A 27,137-nucleotide genomic window follows, 5' to 3' on the forward strand; every position below is an offset into this window, starting at 1 on the left:
AGGGGTAAACACTAGGGAGGGTTGATGTTTATGGAGGAGCAGTCTGGGACCAGGTTATGGGAAACCTTAAACATCTTCAAGAATTTAGACTCAATCACAATCTTAAATAGAAGAGACTCATTGTAGATTCCTGAGCTGAGTGGGGTACAGATAGTTTACAGTTTCCCAACCAGTTTAGTGCCTTAATTAACTAAAATTTTGTCTTCTTTTTACCCCACATCCTTGAGGGTCACTTGGTTAGTATGTGGAAATGGAGTTAGATTTGTCTAACCTGAAAGCTCATGGCCTTTTCTTAACTCCTCACTGCTTTGCAGTCAAAACAGCTCCTGTGTCCACTGCTAGAACTGTATCTATCAGTGGAAAGACATCTAAGCTGGCTAGTTAGAGTGTCTTTTCCCTTGAAAGGGCCTGAAGACATGGTGGCAAATTCTTACTACTTCTCTAGTGTCCGTAAGACATCCTCTCTCCTCTAATGTGTTCTTTAAGTCAGATCACAGTTTAATCTATTAACTAACAGCCATCTTTTCCTGACATTTTTCTTGGCACTTGGACTTGAAACTTTCCAAATTCCTCAGGCACACATTTTCCCACCTCTCCTTCCTGCTGCATATTATTAATCTCATCTACTATGCTGTTTTACTATATTTTTAATTTTTTTAATGAATATTTTTTTCTTATTACAAAAGCAGCACCTATTCAGTACAGGGGAAAAAAAACCCCATAAAATACACATCATCAAAAAAACCCAAAACCCCATCACCTCCAATTAACCAATGTTAATTTTTGTTGTATATCCTTCAAGAACAACTTTTTAATTCATATATCTGGGTGAGTGTATGTGTTTGACAAAACAGATTACCTTGTACATATTTTAAAATCTTTTTTCCCCCTAACTAATCTTTAGTGCAGTGCATCTTGTTGAGCCATGTATTTCTTGATTTATTTGTTGAATATTGATTGAAGAACAAATATCCAAAAATGGAATGACCTGCAAAGTGAGAGAGGAAGTTCTCTTACTAAAAAGTTTAAGTTGAAGGTGGATAACAATTTACTAAATATGGTTTATCAAAGGAAGGATGCAGGTCTAAAGTAGAGGATTCAATATGATCCCCATTGTCTAGCATTACGTCTGGCATATGGTAGATGCTCAATAAATATTTGTTGAAAGAATGAATGAATGAATACATGATATCTAAGGTCTGTTCCAAACTTGAGACCTTGTGATTCCTAAAGCCTCCCCTCACCATCCCAGTCCTCTTAGCTTTCCGTGGGAGGAATTATATTATGAATCACTAATTTAAGAGGTCATAATTCTATACTATGTTGTCTCTTATTGTTCCATAGCTAACATATTGTTAGTATGTACCCTTAATATGATGTGATGAAAATGGCTCTTTATCTCTGTGATCTTCCTCCCTGAAACACACAACCCCAGTCTAATCAAGAGAAAAACATCAGAAAAATTCAAACAGAGGAACATCCTATAATACACCTAACCAGTACTCCTTAAAACTGTCAGGGTAACGCAAGACAAGGAATGTCTGAGAAACTGTGAATTTTGAATTGCTACTCAAGTTTCTTGCTTTTTTTTGTTAAGAAAATTTATTTCTTAAAACAGTTTTAGATTTACAGAAAAACTGAGCAGATAGTACCAAAGATTCCATATGCCCTGGCACCAGTTTCCCCTATTATTAATGTCATATATCAATATGGTATATTTGTTACAATTAATGAACAAATATTGATACATTATTATTATTCAAGGTCCATACTTGATTTGGAGTTCCTTAGTTTTACCTAATGCTCTTTTTCTGTTCCAGGATCCCATCCAGGATACCACATTACATTTAGTTATCATGGCCCTATTATGTATTGAATATGTCTATACATACATATACTTACATGCACAAACATATATGTATATGTATGTGTACATACATAACTGAAATTGAAAGGATACATAAGCAAATACTAATAATGATTATTACTACATCATGGTCATGAAATAATAGGTATTTTTATATATACCTTTATGTTTTTCCAAGTTTTCTAGAATAAATATATACTACTTCTATAATTAGAAAACAAAAGGAATGGTTTTCTTTGTTTTTATGAAGGTCACCACTAGGACAGCTCTCTCTCTTTTACAATGGAAGTGTGAACTTTCCTTGTTTTTGATGACCTTGACAGTTTTGAAGAGTACTGGTCAGATACATTATAGGATGCTCCTCTTTTGGAATTTGTTGGCTTTTTTCTCCTGATTAGACTGGGGTTATCAGTTTGGGAGAAGAGGATATCACATCATATTAAGGGTACATACTACCACTATGATTTAATTTTGTTCATGTTGAAACCTTGGTCATCTGACTGAAGTAATGCTTGTTCAGTTTCTACACTGTAAAGTTACTCCCTCCACCTTTCCAAAATTGTTTTGGACAAAATTCCCTATACACAGGCCATACTTAAGGAGTGGGGAATTACACTCTCCCTTTTTAGGGTGGAATCTACGTAATTTATTTGGAATTCTGCATATGAAATTTGTTTTTTCTCTACCATGTATTAATTTGTTCAAACGTTTATTTATATCAGTATGGTCTCTTGGATATTTATTTTATACTTTGGTGTTATAATCCAATACTACTTTATTGCTCAAATTGTTCAGGCTTTGGCCATTGGGAGCTCTTTCAGTCGACTCTTATGCCCCTTTGACACAGCCCCATCAATGTGTGTGTTGTTTTTTTGAGCACTTTCTTACTTTCTGGCACTACAAGATGCTTCAGTCTCATCTTGTATATTTCCTGCCCCAGTCCTAGAATCGGCCATTTCTCCAAGAAGCCCTGGTTCCTTGTATTGGAAAATGGTGTTAGGAGCCAAGATCTGGGCGCTAGGTATCTTCCCTGCTACTGGGATTTCATTTTCTTCAAGTTTCATTTTCATTTGATGACTTTCTTTATCCCCCATGCTATCTGACTGGCTTCTCAAAAATGATGACAAGAGGCAAAGTTCAGTTATGGTAGCAGGAGGAACTTTCAGTTCATCACAGTTGATCACAGTGGAATGGGCTGCCTTGGAGGAAAATGGACACCCTCTCTTTAGGAAAATGCCACCAGAAGCTGAATGACCAACAACTTACAGAGGGTAGTACTCTACTGGGAGGGTGTTTGGGCTAGAAGACTCCATGGGTCCTTCCATTCTAAGATTCTGTGTTTCCAGGTGGTGTTTAAAAAGATCAACTTGATTGTAATGGCTCTTATCACATACATCCCCACCCTCAATCAAATGACAATGAGACTGATGACTCATTCCCGTTCCCTCCCAGTGTCTGGCACACTACCTTTTTCATGGTAGATGCTTAATAAATGTTTTGCTGAAATGCATTGCATTAGATTGAGTTTAGGCCTGGTTGGGTTTGGAAAGTGAGGGAGAGAAAGAATTCAAAGATCATATGTAGATATGCAGATGGTGATAAGCATCAAATTAACTTAGGGGCGTAGGAAAGTTTTATCCAAGGGTCTAGTCACTTTCCTCTTTGTGCTACAGTCACACCATATTGCAATTATCTGTCCTGTTGGAACCGTGTCTCATCCATATTTTATATTTTTAGAAATACCTTGCTTGGCACTATGCCTTCTCAAAATTTGTTGAATTAAACTGGCTTTTCAGGTCTCTGGGAGAAAAGATTGAGTGTCTTGTACCTCCCTGGCTTCCTGTCTGTTCTACTGTACTTTTTCTCTGTGTTTTTGTCTTTATCAGGTTTTTCCTATTGGATGTCTGAATCCCCAGGCCCCCTCCATCATGGCCAGCCGGGGTGGGGGCCGGGGTCGTGGCCGTGGCCAGTTGACCTTCAGCATGGAGGCTGTGGGCATTGGGAAGGGGGATGCTTTGCCCCCACCCACCCTGCAGCCTTCTCCACTCTTCCCTGTGAGTGTCTGCCCTCCTTTCCCAAGACTCCCATATGCCCCTGGCTGACTGTGTATGATCCTGGATTCCTCCTGAGCCATCATAAAATCATCCTCATCTTGCCCCTCCCTGTCTGTATACTCCCATCTTATATGGGATGTTTTCCAGACAAGGAAGTGTCTACCCTCACTTTTTACATTCTCAGCTCCCCAGCTTTCAAAATGCTGTGTTGCTCCACCCATTTGCCTTGGTCCTCTGCTCAGTGGGAGCATTGGATTGAATTGTGGGGAGAGGAGAGGCCCTCCCAGATTTGTACTCCAGCATTTTCTCCCTGAATTGACCATTGCCTCTGCCTCCTTAGCCCTTGGAGTTCCGCCCAGTGCCTCTGCCCTCAGGAGAGGAAGGGGAATATGTCCTGGCACTGAAGCAGGAGCTTCGAGGGGCCATGAGGCAGCTCCCTTACTTCATCCGGCCTGCTGTCCCCAAGAGAGGTCAGTTGGAATGCTAGTGTCATGTTCTGAGTGCCTTGCATAAGTAGTACCTTGTACTTAGCACCGCTGGGGCCCAGAGAGGCCAGAAGAGGCACAGAAAGCTCACTGCCTAACTGGGGAGATCACAGTAATTACCCCTGCATTTGAAATGCATTATGGTATCCATGGTTTGTTTTGAGTCTCACAATGGTCTTAGACAGTAGGAGGTTAAGTATTAAGATGCCCATTTTACAGATATAAATGAGGAGATGTATTAAAATTTTTAACAATCTGTATATTGCAGCTACCAACCAATCAGAAGAACTTGAGAAGGGGTCTCTGAGAAGCCCTGTAATTAAAATATTACCCCTTTGGTTTGTGGATCATGGAGATGTCAGGGAGCCAGGAGGGACTGGAGAACAGGGTGTACTTGGGAGGTCTGAGATAGTGGATATTTACCAACTGGTGTGGAAGTACAGTATTTCAATGTATTGACAACCAGTGCTTTCCTACTAAGCCCTAGAAGCTAAAGTTCAGAGAGATGAAACACTTGCCTAAGTTAGTCCCATTAACGAGGAGTAAAGGGAACACTGAAACCCTCGTTTCTTGCTCTAGTATACTTTCCACTGTACCAGACTACTAGTCAATATAGCCGTGCCTTTGCATTAAGGGAGATAACAAAAACAAAAACATTGTAATTTGAGGTGGCAAAAGGACAGGTTAGAAGAGTGTTGAAGGTCCTCATGGAAGCTGACCCCCTGGGCTCTGAGTCTGGGGTGAGGAAAAAGGCAATTTCTGAGTTTGGAGAGGGCTGGACCTCAGGAAGAACCCTGTTCTAGGGCTCTGAAAGGATAAAACTTTGACCCTTGACCTCTGATCCCTCAGATGTGGAGCGTTACTCAGACAAATATCAGATGTCAGGGCCGATTGACAACGCCATAGATTGGAACCCTGGTAGGTGATGGGCCCTTTCATTGACCTCCCTTCTTTCAAATGCTTGAGATGCCTCAAGCCACAAGCCACCACCCTACCCACCCTCCTCTGTCTCCACCTTCACCCTATTCAGGAGCCTTAGATGTGCTCCAAAACACTCTCAGACTCTACCTAAAAACCTATTAAATGGCCCACACTCCTCTGGAGGCATCCAAGCCACAGTTTTGTTCCAAGCAACTATGACCCAGCCCCTTCCTTCCTCACCCTTAACCCTGATCCTTACCTGTCCTTTCAAAGAGTCATCATTCATAGGACACCCCAGGGCAGAGTCTTGCTGACTTTTTCATTCCCGCTATTCCTAGATTGGCGACGTCTACCCCGGGAGCTAAAGATCCGAGTACGGAAGCTACAGAAGGAGCGTGAGTGTATCTGGAAAAAGGAGGGAAAGGAGAGGTTTCCTTCATCAGCTGTAGGGCCAAGGCTGCTGGTGGTCTTGCCTGCCCTCCCAATTCCTACCTACCCAGTCTACCCAGTATTGTTGCTGGGTGCCATGGTGGCCACATGAGGGCAGCAGAGTGACATGGTCTATGCAAGAGGGTGGGGTAGAAAGTGATCTAGGAAGTTTGCTCTGATGGTTCACCTTTTGATCCTCTCACCAGGGACCACCATTCTACTCCCCAAGAGGCCCCCTAAGACCACAGAAGATAAGGAGGAAACAATACAGAAACTAGAGGTAAGGAAGAAATGCGCATAGAGACCACCTGGGCCCCAGATTCATTCTTCCCCTTTGGCCCACGTGTGCCTCAATTTTTCCCTTCTGTGAGCTGAGTTTCTCTTCCTATTCATCCTCACATAAGACCCTGGAGAAGAAGGAAGAAGAAGTGACTTCAGAGGAAGATGAGGAGAAAGAAGAAGAAGAAGAGAAGGAAGAGGAAGAAGAAGAGGAGTATGATGAAGAAGAGCATGAAGAGGTGAAGGGGACCGCCTTTCTTTCTCAGGCCCCCTTTCTTCCACTCAGAAGCTCTGGGGATCTCAACTTCAGAAGGCTGGAGGGCCAAAGGAGATAGTGCCTCCAAAGGATAGCGCCCTCCACTTTACCTGTCCCTAGGCTCTTCTCAAGAGTGAACTACAGGTTGAATGCAGAGTGAACTATAGACCTGGAATGCTGTGATTGCGAGGGAAGGGGACTGGTACACAGGGATGAAGGAGAATGCTGAAAGCATGCCGACATACCTTTCTTTCTTTCTATTTCAGGAAACTGATTACATCATGTCATATTTTGACAATGGAGAGGACTTTGGGGGTGACAGTGATGACAATATGGATGAGGCTATATACTGAAGAAGGACTCTAAACAATATCCTGGACATTCATATCTTTCTTGATTTAGGACACAGAGAGTAGCTGTCCCCTATTATTAGGTTTTGTGGACAAGCAAAGCATTTGCTCAGAATCCAGATAACCTGTTTGGTCCCTGGAGATAGGAATAGAGAGTGACAACAGATAGCTCTCTTTTCTACCCTTCCCCTCCCTCTCTCCTGTGGTATTGTATCACCTCTGATATCTTGGGGAAAGGACAAAGGACCAATGTCTCAATTGTATGAAAAGGACAAAGGAGGGTCGAAAGAAGGACTGGAGTCATTAGAGCTGAGACAGCTGTGCACATGCCCCTACCCATTTATAGTTCTTTGTGGAGATAATTGGGGGTGCGAACAGTTAGGAGGAACAAGGCCAGTTTTATATTTTTAAATAAAATGTTTTTATCTGTCTCTCTGTCCAAGGTGAAGCCTAGTGGGAGAGGGCTGGAGGAATGAAGGGGATGCCTAGTAAGCCATTCTTCTCTCCTCACCTGTTAAGAGTCCAGTGTGACACACTGGGGGTTACAGCCTTCCTGTCCTTTGCCCCTTCCCTCCTACCCCCATGATGGGACACCTAATCCCCATCTAGCTCTGCCAAGGCACATTCAGGGGCTCATCTGCAGGGCTGCTCAGAGAGAGTTGTATACAGCCCACGCCCTGAAGACCAGCTGGCTTCTGGGCTTCTGGGCCTCCGGCAGTGGGGATGACATGATTCACGTGTGTTCACATGTGTTCACAGGGACACAGGCCCTCACTTTCCCACGCTTGACCTTGATCTTGTCCTTGTTTACAAAGAATGATTACAACTATTTTTGTGGGGAGAGTCAAGAAAGCCAGGTGTGGGGAGGAAGTAGGGAGGAAGTGCTGATTCTTCTTCAGCACACTCACCCTCTTCCAGGCCCTGGAGACCCCACTTTGAAAGCTGTGTCTGTGAAGCAGGAGCCCCGTAAATATCCTATTCTCCACTTCCGGAAGCTGCTGTGTGGCTGAGTTGCAGTTTCCCTTCTGTGGAATTTAGTTCTTCCTTTGTGGAATTTAGTTAGCCTTTCTCTCACTCCCTTTTTGTGGGGAGGGGGAGGGGGTAGGCAGTGTTGCTTTACAGGAAGTAAGGAGGGTGCGGAGGAAGGGGGTGACTTAGGGACACTCAGCTCTGAGAGGTGCTTTCTCACCCACACAGTTCTCCCTTGGGTGAGGTCACTTCCCTGGGCTCTGATTGGCTTCCGAGGAAGCCCTAGATGTACTGATTGGTTCCAGCCACTTGACATGCAACAGTCACGGGCGAGCTGCATGTCCAGAACAGGGACTGGATAAGGAAGCAGGCACAGATAGCTGGGATGCTGTCATAGCGACCTTACTAAACATTTGAAAGCCATAAAGATGGGATGTAGGAGAATCTTCAAGAAATTCCCCAGCCATATTCAGGTAGGCAGACTGAATTCCCTATGGCATCAAGTGATAGAGACTGGCAATCTAATGTTAGATATTTCTGACCCAATTGTAAAGAATGAATAGGGGCTGTGACTCCATTGAGGGAAAGCACCTTAAAAGCCTGGTTTGGGTGTGGTAGTAGGTGTTAAGGTAGGAGCCAAGAGAACAGAGAAGGAAACAGGCATAAAATAGAATATTCCAGAGTTATTGAGCAATTTGGATGATGATGTGTTTCCTTTTCTAGTTCTCTGAGGTATTGTGTCAGTGGGGTAGGGGGAGGGGCCAGGGGACCTGTCACTGGGGTTTCCCATAGTCACACTGTAGCCTGTGACTGTGGCTTGGGAGAAATTAGCAGAAAACAAAAATAAAAGACCCTGGAAAATCTCCTTTTACCTTTCTCCCCTGCATATACACACATACCAGACCTAATCTGGTTAACTATGTTTGTGTCTATGTTGGGGGCACAGTTGACCTCCTAAATCCCACCTAATGCCAGCATGTGTACTTAAAAGAGTGGGAACAAAGAAGATTCTAGACAAGAGACAGTAGAGGAGAACTGAACACACCCCTGCCCCCACCTCTATACACACACATCCTTTTCCCATGAAATAGGGGAAGGATAAAGGTTAGAGTGGCCTCTTGGGATCACTTGTACTTCCTCAAAGACAAAGTGTCAGAGAGACCAGACCATTCTTGGACTCTTTCCTATCTGGCCTCCTGCCCTTCCTGGCAGGTGACCTTGCTGAACAAAGCCAGAGACAGGGGACCCAGCAGCTTCCCCGGATTCCGGAACAGTTCCAGGAATGAGCTAGACTGTTTCCATTGACCTTTCCCCTACTTTCCATAGGTACTATTGGGCAGGCTGAGGCAGAAGCCTAAGACTCAGTAAATAGAGTCAGGGCTGCTAGTCCTCCGGAGGACCACCTGAGAGGGTAGAGGTCCAAGCACTACTTGCAAACATTTAGAGAGGCCCCACGCGGTTCTTGCTCAGCCCTGTACTGCGTGCCTGCTTATGTTGAACAGGTTGCTCCCATGCCCACAGCCTAGGCTGCTCTGGCCCCAGGCAGGGTAGGTTCTCAGTCAAGAATCCTATCCTTTCATACCCCATGTTCCATCCCTAGCCTACTGGTCCCCTCCCACCTTGGGCAGGAAGCTTGAGATTGGGGTCTGCAAATTTAAGCTCAGGGACTCAAGTGATTTGAGGGAGGGCTGAACGAGAGACCTGGATACAACATGCAGTTTAGAAGATTGGGAGTAGAGACCAAAGAAAATTGGAGGGTAAAATATTGGGTGGACAGGACACCCATGGTTGGTGAGGTAAAGACACGTATTTTCCTCAATTCATTTTTATTGCTGTTTGAAAGGAACGAAGGGTGGCTTGTAGGCCTAGGCTAGTTTAAGAACTAAGCCAAAGGGAAAAGCTGCCATCTCAACTGGGCAAAGCACTGGTTTATGGTCCTAGTTTCACCACTCCATAGCTCTGTACCCTTGGGAAAGTCATTTAGTCTTCAAGCATCAAATTCCTCATGTATGAAAAAGAATTTGAGTTATATGTCCACGAGGAAATCCTTCAAGCTGATGTTGATCCACCTGCAAGAATCCAAATGGTTCTGAGAACAAAGGTCAGGATGTGTCCAACTTTTGCTGAATTCATTCCGTCTGCTGGATTTCCCCATCTTAATCTCAGCTGGGCAGGCTAAACATACCTCAGGCAACTAGCCAGTCCTTTCCAGGAACCTGCTTCAGCCCAAGTAGCAGAAGGATCAGCAAGTCCATTAACTAGCAAGGAAGGAGATACCCCTGCAGCAGAGTTCAAGGTCACAATCAGCAAGCCAGGACTCAAATCAAGCAGGCCACCAAGGAATTTCCGACTGAGGAGGGGGCCTGTGGGGCAGGTCCTCCCTATCTCCCCTCATGTAGCATGTCTAGCCAGAGGACAGAGAAGAGAAATGAGCTAGACAGGAATAGTTCAGTTAGCTAATCTGGCCAGACCAGTGGTGACCCTTTCTCCACTGACCTTTCCCCTACTGAGGCTCACTTTTTCCCCAAGGTCATTTGGGACCGTAAAGTGGGAAATAACAAGTTCTAGTTTCCTAGTATCGCCTCAGAAAGGTCTTTGCCTTATCCCCAACAGGACTTAATTTGCCATTTTGTACTCCGGAGGGAAGGGAGGTTCCCCCTGCAACTCTAATGGGAGTCAGTGGAAAGACAGTGATCCAACCCTAAGTGCGGGACCTGAGAGGCTAAGTGGGCACCCTGGGCACCCAAAGTTTGGGGGGAAGGAATCCAGGGATTCCTCAGACCCAGTCCTGACCAATGCAGGGAGGGGCTATGCCCCGGTGACCTCTGACTCTGGGACTGTTCTCCATTCTCAAACCTCTCCTCCTCCTGGGATTCTCAGCTATGGGCTGAGGTTCCCAAGACTTGGACCCCTGCCTCTCCTTGAGTCTTCTCCATTCTCTAATTCCATTTCCCTTGGTATAAAATAGACAAGGAGAAATATCCAAATCCTCTCTCTTACGTTCTCTGTTACACTCAGGGCAGCCTTAATAGTGCTAGAATAGGAAGGAGGTTAGACCTGTCTTTGCCTTACCCAAAAGGATGGGGGGGACAAACTAACCTGAGTCACAGACACAGATCTGTGATATTTCCTATCCTGGAGAGAATAGATGAAATCCCATGTGGACAGGGAAAGAAGCCCTGGTACTCATCCTCCTTATGCTCTGCTATGGCCAGAGAAGTAGCCATTCTAGAGGGGAAATTCCCTCATCTAAGGAGGTCAAGGTAACTCTTTTACCTCATTTTTCGTGGGCAGGGGTGGTAAGAAGATGTGAAACAAAGATGGCCTCAGTGAGAGGAAGGACAAATGCTGACCGGTCCTTTTCTCAGCCCTCTGCTTCCTGTCTCCAAGCCTCTCTCTTGGCCCTTGGACAGTCTTTCTTGTCTGACCATACTTGGATGCTCTTGGCCCCTCGCCTCTTCCTTACTTGGCTCCTGTTTTGAGACTTGCTTTCCATCCTGAGCCACCATTCTAACACCTGTCCAGAGCTATCAGGGATGTTTATAAACTTCTCAGGAGCTGGACTGGGCCAGGTCAGGAGGGGTGGCTAAGAGCCAGAAAGAGAGCTTGTCACTCATACTCATTCTTATTGTCTTTCAGATTCCTTTCCTTTTCTGCCTCTCTAACCACGTCTTCCTCTCCATGTCTCTCTGTGCCTCACGTCTTTAGCATTATGCTACTTAAATTAGGTTATCAATGGGTGATATGGTGAGGAATATTTGGAGCCACAGACTACACATCTTCCAGAATGTCAATTTTACTTTTAAGATTTGCTGGGGGAAGATAAATTATTCTTATACTAAATTTACACAAATATATTATGCAGTGTGAATCAAAATTTGCACTTTTTAAACATAAAACGGGTACTTCAAAGACATTTCTGGCTTGTGACAGGCTACTTTGGACTGTTCCAGAAACTCGGGGGAAAATTCAGTTTCCCTAATCTTAGGGGTCCTTCAGAGGAAATATTTGAGAAGCTCTACTTAAAGCAGAGGTGACAACCTAAGGCAAAAACCTTAACACCAGACAAGAGCCAAGGGTATAAATGAGTGAAGCAGGTGAGTGTAATGCAATAGGGAGTGGTGAGAACTGGCAGATATAAGTCTGCCTGACCCTTTTAGCTCTAGCAGGTTGATGCCATGAAGGAATGTGGACTCAGTGTTACCAAATGTGGTTGCTTTTTAAGGGAAGCCAGAACAATAGATTTTAGTGAGATCTGGTTTTTTAATGTTTACAACCAATTCAAATATTTAGGAAGAAGCTGTACAAGTTTCTAAATGCCTGCAAGCTGATTCCACCTATGGGCCCTCGGTTTGCTGCCTCTGACCTCTATCAACATTTCTTCCACTTCCCAAAGGTGTATGTGGCCCAAATCTGGGCTTCCAAGGTCTCAAATTCTGTTCCCAAGAGCTGGGGGCAGTGAGCTTCATTAGGTTACAGGGGAGAATGGAGCTCTCCTGCAGGACAGCTTGGGGAGGTAGAACTGAAGAGAAGCCTTTGGGTACCAATGGCAGGTGACACCTTTCTCCAGCGGGAGAGAAGGAGCCATTGGTCCCTGCCCAACCACCTTTTCCCTGATCTTGGGATCAGGGATATGGAGCTAAAAACATTGGGGTCTGGAACAGAAACCAAAGATTCCTCAGAGTTGGAAGTTGAGACAAGCATGAAAGCCCACGCATGGAGAGAAATGGGAGAACAGGAGATGAAGGAAGGATGCTGTGAGTCTGGATAGATGAAGGAGGAAGTCAGAATTTAGACAGTTAAACTGGAGAGGGAGGGGTCTTTAGCCACAGAACCATATAAGGGAAACACAGTTCTCACGCTCCTGAACCCCACCTCCCCTCCCAGCAACTGAAATCCTTCCCCTGTCCAACTGTCCAAGAGGTTAAAAATATCTTAGCTGGGTACCCAGCCAGACATTTCCACGAACCTGTTTACCGACCATCTGATTGACTTGGAGAGGTGGTCAGCAGCTCCATCACCCAACAGGGAATGAGAATGGACCTTGCTTGACATTCCAGGACTCAAGGCCCATGGGTGTCACAATTCTGTCCCCATGTTCTGCCTTTCCTCTTCCTTCTTCCATCACTCCATGGCCTGGAGATGACCAATCAGTTGGTAGTCAGAAAAATCCCAGTCTTCAGTCTGTCCCTCCTTTTCATAACGGGCTCCATAGAAAGTACAGCAGAGTCACACCAAGGGAAAGGTCAGGACAAGACAGGGATAGCCTAAATAGGCTAAATTGGGCCTCATCAGTGGGGCTCACCTCCACTGGCTTTTGTGCTACTCAGTCTAGCCCACCTCAGGGAAATAAATCAAATGAGATGCAATACCTTCAAATAAGGAGTCTGACAGTTCTTTGTAGTGTCACAAACAGCACTCTCTGTTTCTCAGATTATCACTCCAGATGGTGGGAAGCTTTCCCCTGGAGTTGTATACTGAAAAGTTAAGAAAGCTCAATTAATTAATTCCCAGAAGGTGATAGAGTTACTCTAGAGGCCTGTGAAGCATGCTGGGAGTATGAGAGAGAAAACTCTAGTGGTCCCAGAGCTATACCATGGGGGTGTGCAGAAGGCCTGTCCTGGCCCGGGGGTGGGAGTCCCAGTAGTGGGCCACCTCTCCCACCACAAAATTAACTACAGGTTGAGTCAGCTTCTGTACACTGACCTCTTCTCAGACTGTTTTGCTCCCCCAACACAGGAAGGGAATCAAGAGGAGCAAAGAGAGAGTGGTGTTACTTATGATAGGTCAGAGAGGAGGAACAAATTTGGGGACATGCCTGGGAGTGAGCTAATCAAGGTAGTGGTGGTGAATATGCCTCCTCTTTTATTTTAGATAACAAGCACAATAACTTCGCCATTGTTCTAACACTTCATATATATATATATATATATATATATATATATATATATATATATACACATACTTTTTTTTTGAGGAGAAGTAAAGCTGTATTAGTTTGCTAGGGTTGTCAGAACAAAATGCCACTGACTGGGAGGCTTAATTAATTTTCTCACAGTTCTGGAGGCTTTGAGTCCAAGATCAAGGTGTCCACAGGTTTAGTTTCTTCTGAGGCCTCCGTCCCTTGCTTGCAGATGGCCGCATTCTTTTTTTTTCCATTTAATTAAAAAATTTATTTTATTTTATTTATTTTTGGCTGTGTTGGGTCTTCGTTGCTGCATGCAGGTTCCTCATTGCAGTGGCTTCTCATATTGCGGAGCAAGGGCTCTAGGTGCATGGGCTTCCGTAGTTGTGGCTCACGGGCTCTAGAGCGCAGGTGCAGTAGTTGTGGCGCATGGGCTTAGTTGCTCCGCGGCATGTGGGATCTTCTCAGACCAGAGCTTGAACCCGTGTCCCCTGCATTGGCAGACAGATTCTTAACCACTGTACCACCAGGGAAGCCCCTGGCCACATTCTTGCTGTGTCCTCACATGGACTTTCCTCTATGTGTGTGTGAGTGTGCATGTCTGTGTCCTAATCTTCTCTTCTTATAGGGGCACCAGCACATTGGGTTAGGGCCCAGCCATATGACCTCATTTTAACTTCATCACCTCTCTTAAGGCCCTGTTTCCAAATACAGTCACATTCTGAAGTACTAGGGTCTGGACTTCAACATATGAATTTATGGGGTTTCAGTTCAGACCATAAGAGCAGCTGCTCCCTGTTAGTTGAAGCAGAAGTCTCTTCTCAGAGGAGAGAGGAGTCTTCCCACATGGCCTAGAACTTGACCCAGCCAAGTCATGACCATGACTGTGATTCCCTGTTGTTTTACCACATGCCTCTGTGACTAAGAGTGTAGGTCAGGGAGTGAAAAAGAAATTATGTCCTTAGTACGTTTTCACTAAATATTTCAGCCTTTGTGAGGCCACGTATTCACAAAAGAAGTAAAGAAGTTATGTTTTTGTCACCAAGTGGTTGGCCTTGGAAGGCACACAACTCACTGAGGAACCACATAAGTGTCTCCAATATGCTGAGGCAAGCCATGAACACAGGAGCTGAAGACAGTGAGAAATTAAACGTCACATCCTAGTTGGGAAGCAGGTGCATCACCAGGTTAGTTCAATCAAATCCGTGTTATAGGTGCTGGGGTTGAGGAGGGTGTCAGTCCTGGAACAATTTATCAGAGAAATTTATATTTTCGTATGGCCTCAAGTTACTGGCATCCTCCAGTACTCCCTTTAGCATTTCTTGAAGGGTAGGTATTATGGTGCTGAACTCCTTCAGCTTTTGTGTGAGAATGTCTTTCATTTTTCCTCATTCCCAGGTTTCACATGTGGATGACCAGGGTTCACACTTAAAGAACTTTACTATTTTCTTACAGCTACATTGGACCACCAGGAAAATGACTTGCCTGGATATTATTTCTTGCTTTTAATGGTCACGATTTTTGCCAGAAGATGAGACAATGGATGTCCTCCAGCATCACATCTATGTACCTATTTCTCTGCAATGTGTCCAGCAGGTCCCACTCTTTGTGAGTGAGTTCTACAAACGCGTCTTCAAAGGTCACTGATCTCTAAAGCATCATGGATATTCTGGTTCAGTCAGCATCATTTTTTCCATTGCCTCTCATGACTTGCTGTATTCTGTTGGTCAGAAGCCAGTCAATAGCCACTTAGTAGTTGCACAAAGAGTGGAGTTTCCTCGCTGGATGTGGATCACAGTCTGTGGCTGGGAACATCCAGGAAGGCGGGTTCAGTGTTCTCCCCCAGAACTGGCTAAAGTGGCTGCATTCTGGAAATAACTGAAAGTGATGAAAATCCAGCCTCAATCATCACTGAGAAGGTGGGGATAAACCGCGCGGGGCGGCCGGAAATGAAGGCACGGTGCCGGGAGGAGCGGGCATGACCCCTTTTCACAGGTTGGGGCGCGGGTGGGAAGCGTCTTCCTCCTGCAGCCCCACCAGCCACCACGTGGGCCCCGAAGCCGCCACATGTGCTCCTGCCGCCGCCATGGCGACTCCCCTCCCCACATATATTTTTAAAATCCTCACTTCTAAGGTAGTTACTATTACTCTTTCCCATTTTACAAATAAACTGTAGCACAGAGAAGGTTAAACAAGTTGCAAGGTCATACAGCTAGTAAAGTGGTGGAAGTAGGATTTGAATTTAGATCGTTTGGCTCCAGTTGGTATTGTGCTTAATTACCACACTATACTATTTCTCCTTAATAGTATAGGGAGGCTGATCCCTGAACTTTTTCTAGGCTATAGACTCACCTATTGGGCCAGGACCTGCAGCCCTGGTTCTGCAGTCATCTCTGAGAGGGAGTTTTTCAGCTTTGGAAATGGAAGTGAATGTAGGGTCAGAACAGAGAATGGGACAAAAGTTTCTTTCTTTCCACTCCAGAACTACTGAGGTCAGGATGCTTGGGACAGGGGCCATCAGAGGGTCAGTAAAACATTTTCCTTAGCCATCTTATGCATTCCATCACCTAGAGATAGTCCGAGGAAAGAATACTAGGAAGGGGTCTGTATACTACTGAAAGAACTGGGCAAAAGTAACTCTTTTACCCCACTTCATAACCTTCAGCTCTTAGGTGATTGTTTTTTGTTGACCAGGTGTTTGGTCAGATCTTCTCTCCATACTTTTCCCTCCCGATGCCTCAACCCAAGTTATATCCTTGTTTTTCCAGTCTGTTCAGAGTTATCAAGGTAGCCAAGGATCCTGGTTGTGGAAGTATCTGTTCTTTCCTTGTTAATTTTACTTTCTCTAGCTCTTTTCTCTCTTTAGTTTTCTTTCTGTCTTCTCTCAGATCTTCCTATACCAGATTGGGCCTAATGAATAAATGATACCAAGAACTGGATCTCCTCAAATGGCTGTACATGTAGGTTATAGCTCTTTAAAAATTAAAAGGCATATGAGAAGAGCAAAGGAAAGGAAGACCCAAGATATCCACCCACTTAAGTGGAGAAACAGCTGGGCCAGGACCTAAGGAAGAGTACTTAAAGCAAGCCTATGTGCAGATGTCCTGGGGTGGGGTAGAAGTTGTGTATCGAAGGCAAAAGGAAGTCCAGTGGAAACTTTTGTGCTCTAAGGGAGGGATGCATTTCCTCTGGGTGAACAGCTATAGCTGCTTCCTTCCTTCCTCAGATTTTGCTGTGCTGTTCAATATGATAGTCACTAGTCACAGGGAGCTAACTAAATTTAAAATAAACAGAAATAAAGTCAGTTCATCAGGAAGAGTAGCCACATTTCAGAGCTCATTAGTCACATGTGGATAGTGGCTACCGTATTAGGGCAAATATAGAACTTTTCCATCATTACAGAAAGTTCTGTTGGACAGTGCTGGACTTGAGGTATTAGGGTATCAGTAGGTGGTGCATATGTTCTGGCCCTTCAAGGATCAAATCTCTATCAGACCTTGGGTGTAAGTTATCTACCCTCTCCATCCCCTTCTCATATCACGTACCAGTAGCCAGGCTGTATACACAAACAACCAGACTTTTGTGCTCCATGGTCTCTCCATCTCTTTGTCCTGCCCTCTGGCCTGCTCTTGTCCTTGCTCTATCCCTCCAGTCCCTGCAAAACAAGCTCCAGAAAAACTTTTCCATCAACTTTGACTTAGTTTCCTGGTCACAGAGTTGAAAAAGGGCGGAGGCACTAAATTCTTGAACAGGTAAGAAAAGGAGGCAGAGGTGAGAGTAAAGGTCACAGTCACCATGGCAGCAGAGCTAGAGACTGACACCTTGGTAAAAAAAAAAAAAAAAAACAACAGCCAGGAGAAAGCAAAAGAGCTGCTGTGAATGAAAGATAGATGCAGACAAAGATTGAAGTGGAAAAGAATCTTTTCAATCCTACTTTCTGTTCAATTTACATTGATTTTATGAACTTCCAGGAGCTTGAGGTCTGGAATTACTATGTGGAGGTCCATAGAAAAGCCAACCCCCAAATAAGGGCTAGGACTAGATTTGTCTGCAAAGATTTAAATGAACCAGAAATCAGAACGTACGCTAACCTCTGCCATCTCAGGGTTTCTCATCACTAGTCACTCCTTTCGGAATAATAAAAATCATTTCAATTAGAGGTGGAATTGCGCCATCAATCTGTTATTACTCTACAAGGAAGTAACAGAAACTGCTGAAGCATATCGTAAGGAATGAGGGTTGGTTTGAATATTCAGCAAACATTTACTAGGTTATGATCGTGTACTTGGATACGAACTGTAATGGGAGCTACAGAGATAAAAAATGGTAGCTGGGGACTTCCCTGGTGGCGCAGTGGCTGACTCCGTGCTCCCAATGCAGGGGGCCCGGGGTTCAATCCCTGGACAGGGAACTAGATCCCACATGCATGCTGCAACTAAGAGTTCACATGCCACAACTAAGGAGCCCACATGCAGCAACTAAGACCCGGCACAACCAAATAAAATAAATAAATGTTAAAAAAAAAAAAACGGTAGCTGCCTTCAAATAACTTGATGGTCATAACTCTAAATCCATATAAACCAGGCTTATACTGGGAAGAAACTATGATGAAACCAAATTATGAAAAAGACCCATAATCTTTTCCTTCCAAATCCCCTCACAAACTTCATTTCCCTGTATTTCAAGAGCTCATTAAACAAAAAAAAAAATCAAAGCTTCATGCACTCCGAAGTTGAAGGAATTTAGTAATGATTAACTATAGATGTAGAAAACTAGCTTGGACCACCAGAAGATCCCACTACAGTTCTTCAGTGAATTCGACAAAAGACAATGTAGCTCAAATTCCTTCCCTCTTCACCCCACCAACCCGCATTCTGACTATATTCATTACGGTCAATAGGAAATGTTTTCTCTACAGGGTTTTCAACAATGTGAATTGTGAAGGAGGGGGAAAGCTCCTTTGGGCACATTTTCTTTCTAATAATGTCTTCAACACCATCTCAGAGACAAGAAAACAAACTTTTTTGCCATTAAAAAAAACTTTATTTTATTTATTTATTTTTTACAAAGAATACCCCCACCTGGGGTGAAAAAATATATCTGGTTAAGTACAAAATATAGTTTTTGTCATACAAAAAGATATACAATTAAAAAACAACAAAAAAAATGAAACCACCTTCAGCCCACATACTTTCTCAGGAAAGGGAAGATAGAGCTCAGTGCTCTGACACAGGACAGTGAACAAAGTGCTAAGGCTGAGGGAGACTGAGCAAGTGCTAGAGGCTGCAGTGAGAGAGGGGCTGTCAACATCCCTGTCTCCTAACACTGGGCAGGAAGGGAGCCCGCACAGCTTTTGTGAAGACCTGCCCTCTAGTTTCTCATGGCAACATCTGGATGCTCTAATCACAGTGTTGGGGCATTTTGATCTAGAGTTCCTCCTTGGGTTTGCAGAAGTCACAGTGGGCAAGGCTGATAGCAGCAACCCTTCTCATATAATTAGAGTGTCAGAATTGCAGAATTCTGTACACTGGGACAAAGTCTCAAAAGCAGTAACACTTTTTTTTTTTTTGTCATTGTGCTTACCCCTAGAGACATAGTAGACCAGTTTTAGCTTACACTTGAGAAAGGAAAAAAATCCCAAATTTGACACAAACTAAAGTGCTAAGAACATCACCTCAGAATCAATTCCAAGGAGTCACGCGGAAAGAAAAACACATTCTCCCACGTGAAAACGTTTGCCAACAGGAGAACACAGTGCAATAGGCTCTAAAAATGGCTTTTAAGACCTTTGGTGGGGCACAATTACTACCGCTTTACACCTGATTAAAGTACTTTCTGAACAAAGACAACCTTTGAGCTTCTTCCCTTTAATTCACATGGGAAGCTCACTCCAAAGTCCAAACCAAATCAGCTCTGGAGGGCTTTTTTTTTTTTTTTTTCTGTAAGTGTACAAACAAAGGGGAGCAACGATTTTAAGAACATCCTTTTCCCAAAGTTTTGGCCGTGATTTTTTTCCTTTTCATTTTCCTAGTTTGCTAAATTGGCTCTCCTCTACATGGCAGAGGTTCAAGGTCTATTGTTATACCAATCTATAATCCCCTCCATAAAACACTGGGAAGACCATGCCAGGAGGCCATTTCTACCCCTTATTCAAAACGACTGAAAATGCCTCAATTTTCAAAGAGATTTAAGAAAATGGGATTGGCCTGAATTTTTCTAGTATGTTTTTAAACCCATCCAGTAAAATACCCCGTATCACATCTCACTGGCTGAGGACGAGTGCGCACCCATTAAAGCCCAGGAGATTGCATGCTGATCACCTCCTACACTGGAGAGTCAGAGGCTGGGGTGGACCGGTACCCCACTGTAGAGACTGCTGAGTCTCTAAAAAAGTACGAGTCCGGGAAGAGAGATGAAAAGAAACAAGTAGGTACAGCTGCTTCTTTTCTTCCACATGCTCACTGCACATTGTTGTTGAGGATGCAGGGATCCACCTGGGAGGAAGAAAGAAAACATTTTAGTTTGGGTAAGAACTAAAAGAACAACCCAGTTTAGCAATCCCTCCAAGTCAACTTCCTATAGTAGGCTTAGGGCAAATGTAGTGGTAAAATGACAATTCTCACCTCAGTGTAAGTAGGTGGTGGCATGAACTTGAACTCAGGAGCATACATAAAAATAGGGCTGTCTTGAGAACCATCTGTGTCATCTAGCAGAGGAGTAGTGGGGCTCTCCAATCGGTGATCTTCAGGAATGATATCCATATAGCAAGGAGGAGCTAGGGAGAGAAAGTATGGGGATAAGAAGCCTGGCCAAGGAATGCTTGACCATCACCAATTTTACAAACCCAAGCAGGCCAGAGAGGAAGAACAGACATTAGGTCTAGCTCACCTTCTGGGGTATCGGGGATGTTTAGATCTACCCAACTCATCTCAGAACTGGTTCGGCTGGCCATGCTGGATGTCCGGCTACTGAGGCCTGACCTGCTGCCAATTACCAGGGGCAGGTCAAGAATGACTTTCTTGGAGCCAGGAACGCTAACATAGATCTAGAAAAGGAGACGGCAGTTCGTTAGACTGGAGATCTGGAGAAAACATCACTATTATTCTGACAGATGAACAATTTCTCTCTCCAGCCCCACCCACTCACCAGTAAGGAGTATTCAACTCGAAGGATGTTGCAGCCCAAGATAGAAGGCCTGATCTTCTGCACCCTAAGGCTCTTGCCACGCCATGATGCGCAAGTTCCTGAGATAATATGATTGCCTCTGACCGATGACAACTTCTGCGTCAGCATCTTGGTTTGGCCATTGGCAAGGTAAGTGTGGCGGGCTACAATGGCTGCTTTGGGGACCACGATGCGGGAACTTGTATTCTCAAAGTCAGCATGGATGTTAATCTCATCACCTAGCAATGAGAAAGATGAAAACTGATGCTTAGTACAGTTGATGACTTTTCATCTGTCCCTGTCTCCTGCCCTCACCCCCAAACCCACAGTTCCCGTTTTAATAGTCTCCCATTTTAAGCACTAAATCCTTACCTTCACAGAATCCTTTTCTGTCTATTTGGGCAGAGACGGACACCCGCCCATCAGGAATAAACATGCAGGAAACTTTCTTCTCCTTTTTAGCAGACACAGGTGCCTATGTAGAATGGAGGAGAAAAACGTGTTTTGAGAATTTCTAGAGATCCTTTCTCTGCTTCTCTTTCCTTTCCACTGCTAATTCAGAATAGGCAGCCTTCCCTCCCACCTTGATGACTTAGGACTTGATTCTCTGAGGGGCTTCACTCTAATGCCCTAGACACTTATTATCTCTGAAACCCAGAAAAATAGAATCTTAGAATGAACCTCACCAGTAAATCAGGGGTATTGACATCCACTAGATCCATCACTTCAAAGTTTTTCTTTGTCTCCTGAGTTGGGTGGCTGGGGCGATCAAGAAAAGCCTTCACCCAGTAGTCTACACACCCATATTTTCCTTTGAAAGATGTTCCCAGAGGCCTTTATCAAGAAAAAAGAAACAATTAAAAAATGCTCTCCAGGAAGAGTAACTGATCAAAGGAGTGAAGATAAGTCCACAGATGCATTTAGCTGATACATACCCCTGAGGAAGCTCAAAACCAAACTTGTATTCATATTTGTTTCCAGGTCTCATGATCACCATCTCATTCTCACCTGAAGGGAGAGAAAAGCGAGTAGCCATTAGGTTTCTTGTTACACTTAAAATGCATCTGTGCGATATGGAATTCTTGGGCAGCATACAAGAGTATTGTAGAACCCCCATTTTCATCCCTTATGTTATTAAACGAGAGATTCTGATGCATTTCGTTGGGCCAAAAAATTGCAAAGCCCTGCAGTGCTCAAAGGCTCAACCAGGACAGTTAAGCTACTATCATCTCAAACAGGAAGCAAACAGAATAAACAAGTTATGCACACAGAAAATCTTTCAATAGCTAAGGCAACATCCCTCAGGATCAACTACAGAACACAGCACCATAAGAAATTGCACACATCACCCTTTTTTGGGTGGGGGGTGGGAGGAGTTTGCAAATTAAAACTAAAAAAGATAAGGAAGCCACACAAAATGCAAACCACACAACCTGAGCAACTTAGAATCTATACTGTAGGCTCCATTTATTCGTATCAATTCTCTTCTCGAATCAGCTTTCACCTTCCAGCAAACAGCTGGGTCACTCACCTGTTGGCTGGTCGTCCAGGAGAAGCGTGTCTTCGTAGCGCAGGTAGTTCAATGTCTGTTTGCACTGTTGGGATCCCTGCATCCACAGGACTTTGGCCATTCCGCAAGCCAGGATCCTGACAGCTTTGACTCCAGTGACTTCACACACCTCCACTATCACCCGGCCAGCCACCTTCTCCCCACTGCCATACACCTTTTCGGGGTCGTTAAAGACCACCTCGAAAGACTTGATCTTCTTGAACATCACCATAATCGGGCTGGGTTGGCTTAAAAGTTAAAAACGAGGGAGGAAAAACAGAACCCCAAATCAAAGGACCCTTAGCATTAAGTTAAAATTATTTCACTCTTCAATCTCTACTAAAGTTTCGATAAAATGTCCACAAAAATTGTAAGCTGCGGCTTAGGCCAAGGGATTTCAAGAGAAAAATAAACCCTTTCTTTTCCTTCTTTCCTCCAACAGCTGGAAGAGAGCCCCAGATCTCTGCGGAAAGGCTAAAAGAACACCGCCTGAGGAGAGGAAAAGAGAGTGCAACTCAGAGCCGGAAACTGCTCTATATAGTAGCCCGGCAGGCAGGGCCACGCGAGCGCTGGCCTGGAGGCTCGTGCTGCCCTCGTGCACAGCCCTCCCATTGGCTGCCCGTTCCCTGTTTACCAGGAGCCCGGCCAATCAGTGAGGTCGCACCAGCGCGTGGACACAGTGTGCTCCTGGCGGGGAAAATAGTTGTTGTGCATCGCTGCAGGGCCAGGAGGAGGGGGCGGAGGGGCTGTGGGGCGGCTTCCCTTGGGCCCAAAGGAAGTAAGGCTTCGCTGCCCCTAAAATTTATCCGAGGCCGGAGTCCTTCGAAGAATACTTTTGGGGTGCCAGCGATGTTTTGAGGTAAAAGGAAAATGTGCTTATGAGGGAATTTCGTGCCTAGCCTCAGCCAATGCAATTAATTTAGAGGCAACTGTTTATTTCCGACTCACAAATCGCAAGTCGTGTGAAAAACAATCTCAGAGCTCCAGAATAATTTAGGATCGGGGCGGAGGACAGGGACTGCCGCTGTTACTGTTCAGGAACATACCCTTTGTCCTTCTGTTGCCCCGCACCTCTTAAAAACCAACAAACAACACCCCACCCCCCAAAAAAACCTGCTGTGTGGGAAGGAAAAGAGAGCTTGTCACAAAATTTTAACCTCTCTTCAGCGCTCACAGGAAAGCGAGTATGTGGGACTGGTCGGCCTTCTCCCTCCCTTTCTAGCCCCCCACCCCGGGCTCGGGGCTGTGTGCCTCAGCCCATGTGCCCTCCACTCTGTTCTCGGGACCGGAAACAGTGCGGCGTGTCCACATCCTCTTGCTTATCCCCTCATCTCTTCAGTCCCTAACTGCAAAGTTGGGGAACACTTTATGTTCCGCCAGTTACCTAATTACCTCTTTAGTAGTGTGTTTTTTAGGCTCTGATTATCTCTCACTCCCAGCTTCTCCAGGAAAGGAAAAAAAAGGGTGCTTCACTCTTTTCACTGCCCCCCGCTGTTACTTTAACTCTTTCTTGTCTTCGTCCCCTCTCCAACTTACGAAATCAAAGGTACATCCTAAATCTGCTGCCTGTGTTCCTCACAGCCTTCAAATTAGTTAAAAGCAGGAAAGTTCTCTTGTTTGTAACCAAAGTGTCCGAGGAAAGATGGCCGTATTCCTGTTTGAAGGAAGCATTCCCGTCTTTGAAAAGTTTTTCGTTTTTTGTTGTGTTTTGTTTTTTTCCCTAAGCTGTTTAGAAATCGCTGAGAAAGGGAAGAGAAAACAGAAGGATTACTAGCACACTATATATTCATGCTAAAAGAAGCCTTGACTCTTCGTCCTGTGTTGTCGTTTGGCTCTCTGTCAGATGGGCTTTTCCTTGGTGGCCATGAGATGCCTTAGGAACCGACTCCTGAGAAATTTTTCATGAATGCAATAAGAAAAACTTGTGTGCAGAGATACAGGGATTCTTCTCCCTTGTCTGATTCCCTCCCATTTGTTGGGGAATCAGGAGATGACCTCATTTCTTGTGCTGGAAAGAGAAAGACAATGTTCCCAAGATTGAGATGGGGAAGTAAATAAGAAGCATTAGAATATCCAGAAATCCTACCCTCTCAGCAAAAAGACGGCTATTCATTGCTGTGAAAGATCCTTCTTCCTTCCTCACACACCCTAAGTGGGTTGACACTCTAAGACTAACAAGTTACAACTCAACCCCACCATTAAGCAAACTCAAAAATCAGGCATCAAGACTACTGGAAAACACACACACACGCACGGCACCAACCCCCAGGAACAAAAAGGGGAACATGTTGATCCTTAGGATATGTGGGTTTGAGGCAGCACCCTGTTCAAGAAAGGTAACCAATAAGGCCTGAGTTATTTTCAGTCGGTAAACAGTATTGATTGAGTTATCTGGAGCAGGGAAGGTGGGGCTCTCATTAAAGTAATTTTTAAATTTTGAATTGTAGCTTCTGAGAGAATTTTTAGCTTGATAGATATGAAAGTACATAAATATGAAATATCAAAATATTTACAAAGAAGTACATGAATCAATATTGTTAAACTGTGTGATGTGTAACTACATAAATTTAGAGGGACTGAGAGGAGAGGTGAGTGTAACAGACCAGGGTGGTGTTGATTTGGGACATCATAGAAAAAGGGAATGCTGATATCTATTTGGACACATCTGTGAACTTCTGACTTTTAAAAAAACCCATAATACCATTCCCTTTTGCTCTAAGTTCCTCTCTTGGGCTCCAGTTTCTTCTTTCCCGTTCAAAACTTGGTACAGACCACTTGTTTGGGCTGTGCTATGGGGACTGGGTTCCCTTAAATGCCAAAAACCTATTTCACTTTGGCAGCAGCTGCTGCCTACCAGGCCTGTAGCCAAAGCATGTTCTGAAATGGAGTCCCCCCCTGGCAGAGTTGTTTACAACCTTTCACCTTATAACCTGGTATTCTGATGAAAATGTGCCTTCTGATTCTTCTTTCTCAGTTCCTGTGCCAAAGAAGAAAAAATCTTGTAAACTGCTGTCCTGAAAACAGAGTACAAACACTTGCGGGGTGCAAGAGAGAAAAAGGGCAGGTCCAGTAAGGAACAGCAAAGGAGGGCTAAGTCCAGTTGTGCAAATTAGATCATCTTTACCTGCTCCTTCCCCACCCTCTTCAATCCCAGTGCCAATAGGAAACCAAGTGGTGATTGTTGTTTGCTTTACAGGAGGTGGTTGAGTAAAGCCAAAGGGTTCATGAAGAGAAGTGCCCTCAGTGCTCAACTGCCAATCAGAGACAAGGAGCTGGTTGCATTTCTCTTTTCTTTAACTTCTGGTGTGATAAACATTTAGGACTCTAAAGACTCAGGTTTCCTAATAACCCCTTCTTTTTTCCTTTTAATTGCTACTGTCATTTCCACTCTGTAAACTTCCCTTTTACTCTTATCTTTTCCATTCTCCTCTAGGGAATATTATTTTAGAGACAAATAAAGGGAGTGTGGCATGTGAGGCTGACCAAGTTTGCGTATGCCTCCAAGTCATAGATAACTGAGAACTTAGAGTTCAAAGTGACTTTTTGGCTATTTATTGAGCACCTATAATGGACCAGTTCCTTTACATAATTACCTCAATAATATTTTATTTATAGGTTCATCTATCATCTTGTTCCAGAAAGGATTTAAGGGTAGATTATTTCATTTAATTCTCACAATAACCCTGTGACTCAGGGTTGATGAAGTCAGGCTCAAAGGGTTAAGTAATTTGCCTGCAGTCACAGATTTTGTAAATAGAGCAAGATGTTGAACCCAGATCTGTCTATATGTACCCTTTCTAATGTGTTGTCCTGCCTCTCAGTGCTTTAACACATGGTATCCTGTTTGATCTTCACTGTAAACGATTCAGAGCAAGACTCATAAAATGTTAGAGTTAAAGGGGACTCTAGCAGTCTTTTTTTAAAAAGACTATTCCCTTATTTTAGTTAAGTGACTTGGCCTAGGACATACAGCTAGTAACTGGTGGAGCCACTCTCCAAACCCAGGATTCTTCATACTTAATCTAGAGTCTTATCTCTAGTTTGCTTTGTAAGGGTTCTTGTTTTTCAGTTTAGCTTTAATTATCAAAAAATACTTCATCTGAACAGATTGGTGGTTGCCAGGGGTTGTGGGGTGGGCGAAATGGGTGAAGGGAGTCAAAAGGTATAAACTTCTAGTCATAAATAAGTCATGGGGATGTAATGTACAGCATGACAACCATAGTTAATAATACTGTATTGCATATGTGCAAGTTGCTAAGAGGGTACATCTTAAAAGTTCTCATCACGAGAAAAAAAATTCTGTAACTATATATGGTGACAGATGTTAACTAGACTTATTGTAGTGATCATTTTGCAACATATTCAAATATCCAATCATTATGTTGTACACTTGAAACTAATATAATGTTGTATGGCAATTACACCTCAATTAAAAAAAAACCCTCATCTGGAAGCCCACATTTCATGTTTATTGGGGTTATTTTTCTACTATGTTGAGGAAGGAATGGAGATGTAGAAGTTGTCCAACTTCAGGGAAAGATGGGGAGAGGAGGTAAATTAATTTGTTCAGAACTACTGCAGACATATTTCTTAAAGTTGCCTTATTATATAAAAAAAAATTGTTTCCCCCTCTCATGCTATTACCCATATATTTTCTTTCCTTTACTGTCAAATTTCTTAAGAGAGTAACTTATACCAGCTTTCTCTGTTGGCTAAACTTGCCCCTTTGTAGTCTGGCTTCTGCTATCACTGAAATGCTTTTCTTAAAGTTTTCCAGAGGAAACCAGAATAGTTTTTTAGGCCTTATTTCCCTTGACTCCTATATAATTTGAAAACTGCCATCTTTTTAAATTTAAATGTTCATCTTGACTTTTGGATTTTATCCTTTTTCTCCCTTGCTAGCAATTCA

The 27,137-nt window shown here is 43.9% G+C and overlaps 2 protein-coding genes across 2 annotated transcripts; one reads left to right on the forward strand and one right to left on the reverse strand.

Moving 5' to 3' along the window:
- The first annotated feature begins 3,755 nt into the window (after window positions 1-3,755).
- POLR3GL (RNA polymerase III subunit GL) lies at window positions 3,756-7,072 on the forward strand. The gene is made up of 7 exons (XM_079697645.1): window positions 3,756-3,921; window positions 4,262-4,391; window positions 5,256-5,324; window positions 5,666-5,722; window positions 5,963-6,036; window positions 6,161-6,274; window positions 6,558-7,072. Exons 1-7 carry the CDS (start codon window positions 3,796-3,798, stop codon window positions 6,642-6,644), a joined length of 657 nt encoding a protein of 218 aa, XP_079553771.1. The 5' UTR covers window positions 3,756-3,795; the 3' UTR covers window positions 6,645-7,072.
- A 12,300-nt stretch (window positions 7,073-19,372) lies between these two features.
- Window positions 19,373-22,460, reverse strand: TXNIP (thioredoxin interacting protein; the record flags this gene model as incomplete). The annotated part of the gene is made up of 8 exons (XM_079697834.1): window positions 19,373-20,009; window positions 20,139-20,290; window positions 20,404-20,560; window positions 20,662-20,918; window positions 21,052-21,154; window positions 21,366-21,513; window positions 21,615-21,687; window positions 22,211-22,460. 8 exons carry the CDS (start codon window positions 22,458-22,460, stop codon window positions 19,974-19,976), a joined length of 1,176 nt encoding a protein of 391 aa, XP_079553960.1. The 3' UTR covers window positions 19,373-19,973.
- Between the last annotated feature and the right edge of the window lie 4,677 nt (window positions 22,461-27,137).

Source organism: Hyperoodon ampullatus, assembly GCF_949752795.1.
Source record: "Hyperoodon ampullatus genome assembly, chromosome: 2".
Classification (NCBI taxonomy): domain Eukaryota; kingdom Metazoa; phylum Chordata; class Mammalia; order Artiodactyla; family Ziphiidae; genus Hyperoodon; species Hyperoodon ampullatus.

Bases quoted from the DNA above. Each gene is read 5' to 3' on its own strand.
- POLR3GL (XM_079697645.1), top strand. From the start codon at position 3,796: ATGGCCAGCCGGGGTGGGGGCCGGGGTCGTGGCCGTGGCCAGTTGACC. The intron at 4,392-5,255 runs GTCAGTTGGAAT...CTGATCCCTCAG, and splicing joins GCCTGCTGTCCCCAAGAGAG to ATGTGGAGCGTTACTCAGAC. The intron at 6,037-6,160 runs GTAAGGAAGAAA...TCCTCACATAAG, and splicing joins AAACAATACAGAAACTAGAG to ACCCTGGAGAAGAAGGAAGA.